We start from the raw sequence: 1,280 nt of genomic DNA, 5'->3' as shown, positions 1-1,280 counted from the left end.
CACTCTCAATCCCTTCCTCCAGCTCGAGCATACGAGCTCAAGTCTCCTCTGTCGAACAACTTAGCCCCCCCCCCCCCCCCAAATATATCCTACTAGAGCCGCCACTGCACATGGCGGTGCTAGTTCTAACCTTTTAACATTCGTTAATCCTGTTTTATTCGCGCGAAAGGAAAGCGGCGGCTCATGCACATGTGCATTCACATTTCTATCGGAGTTTTTGCTAGCGAAAAAATGTGCAACCAATCAGAACTCGGGAAGCGAACCGACGCTTTGATTCGAGCGAATATATTCGCCTAGTGGAAAACCCGCTTTATATCGACACTGCCACCCACCAGTCCACTGTCATTATGTTTCTAATTTACCACTCCTCTCATCCAACTACGAAAGTAACCGTCTTTCATTTCTTTTTATTTACTTTTGCATATATGGGTACGACTGCATCTGTGGATTTATTAGATGTTGCAGGTAAGTCTGTATTGATTTCGGCGTACATATCTGTGTGCTTGATGAGGTTCGTAGGCTGATTTAATCCTGTCCCATTTCTCAACCCTCCTGTGTTCGCTTTATCAGTGGCTTTATGAATCTCAGCGTACATACTCTCTGTAGCAAAGCTGCAACCTACATGAGGGATGGCATTAGTGCTGTCCTGATTTGAGAAGTCTTCATCACCTCTACTACGGCCAACCATGTCAGTATCGCTAAACGAATATACAATGCTTAACCCTCGCTGATTTGACTTAACATAATCTTGTGAAGACGTTGATTCATGTTTCCAACATATTTGGGTGTTATTATTTCTGATAAAATGAGGTTATGGTAAGAATTAACATCGAAGTTAATAACACTTTATATAGTTAAATTATGTTTTTATACAACTGTATATGTATTAATACACTAATTATTAAGTGATCTCACAACAAATTGGCCAATCTGTTAAGATTCTAACTCATGGTATGTAAATAATACTGAACATGAAGTTAAGAGGACAGGTCACAATTGAGTCAGATACGCAACGAATACTGTACAGCCAAATTACTACAAAACGTTAAGGGAAAGACAGTGACATATAACATATAATAAACACACTAATCTACTATGAAATTTAAATCAGGTCGATTCCAATTATAGGCTTTGTGCTCTTGAGTACACGGTTAAAAATATTAAAACTGTTCACCTTAGGCGTTTTACGTTGATTGCTAAGAACGAAAGGGTGACTACGAATGCAAAGGACATCGCCAGGAACGCTATAGATACAAAAATAAAGTTAGCACATGAATGAA

The 1,280-nt window shown here is 39.4% G+C and overlaps 1 protein-coding gene across 1 annotated transcript; it reads right to left on the bottom strand.

The window, feature by feature from the left end:
* Positions 1–75: 75 nt before the first annotated feature.
* Positions 76–1,243, bottom strand: LOC117112504. The gene is made up of 2 exons (XM_033255592.1): positions 1,175–1,243; positions 76–797 (listed from the first exon to the last, which is right to left on the bottom strand). The coding sequence occupies exons 1-2, from the start codon at positions 1,231–1,233 to the stop codon at positions 398–400; spliced, it is 459 nt and encodes a 152-aa protein (XP_033111483.1). The 5' UTR covers positions 1,234–1,243; the 3' UTR covers positions 76–397.
* Positions 1,244–1,280: the final 37 nt, after the last annotated feature.

The sequence above is a fragment of the Anneissia japonica genome, unplaced genomic scaffold (assembly GCF_011630105.1).
Source record: "Anneissia japonica isolate Jap-2015-1 unplaced genomic scaffold, ASM1163010v1 scaffold57122_len1284_cov178, whole genome shotgun sequence".
NCBI lineage: Eukaryota > Metazoa > Echinodermata > Crinoidea > Comatulida > Comatulidae > Anneissia > Anneissia japonica.
Note: the sequence above shows the minus strand (reverse complement) of the source record. Positions and strands in the feature narration are given on the sequence as shown.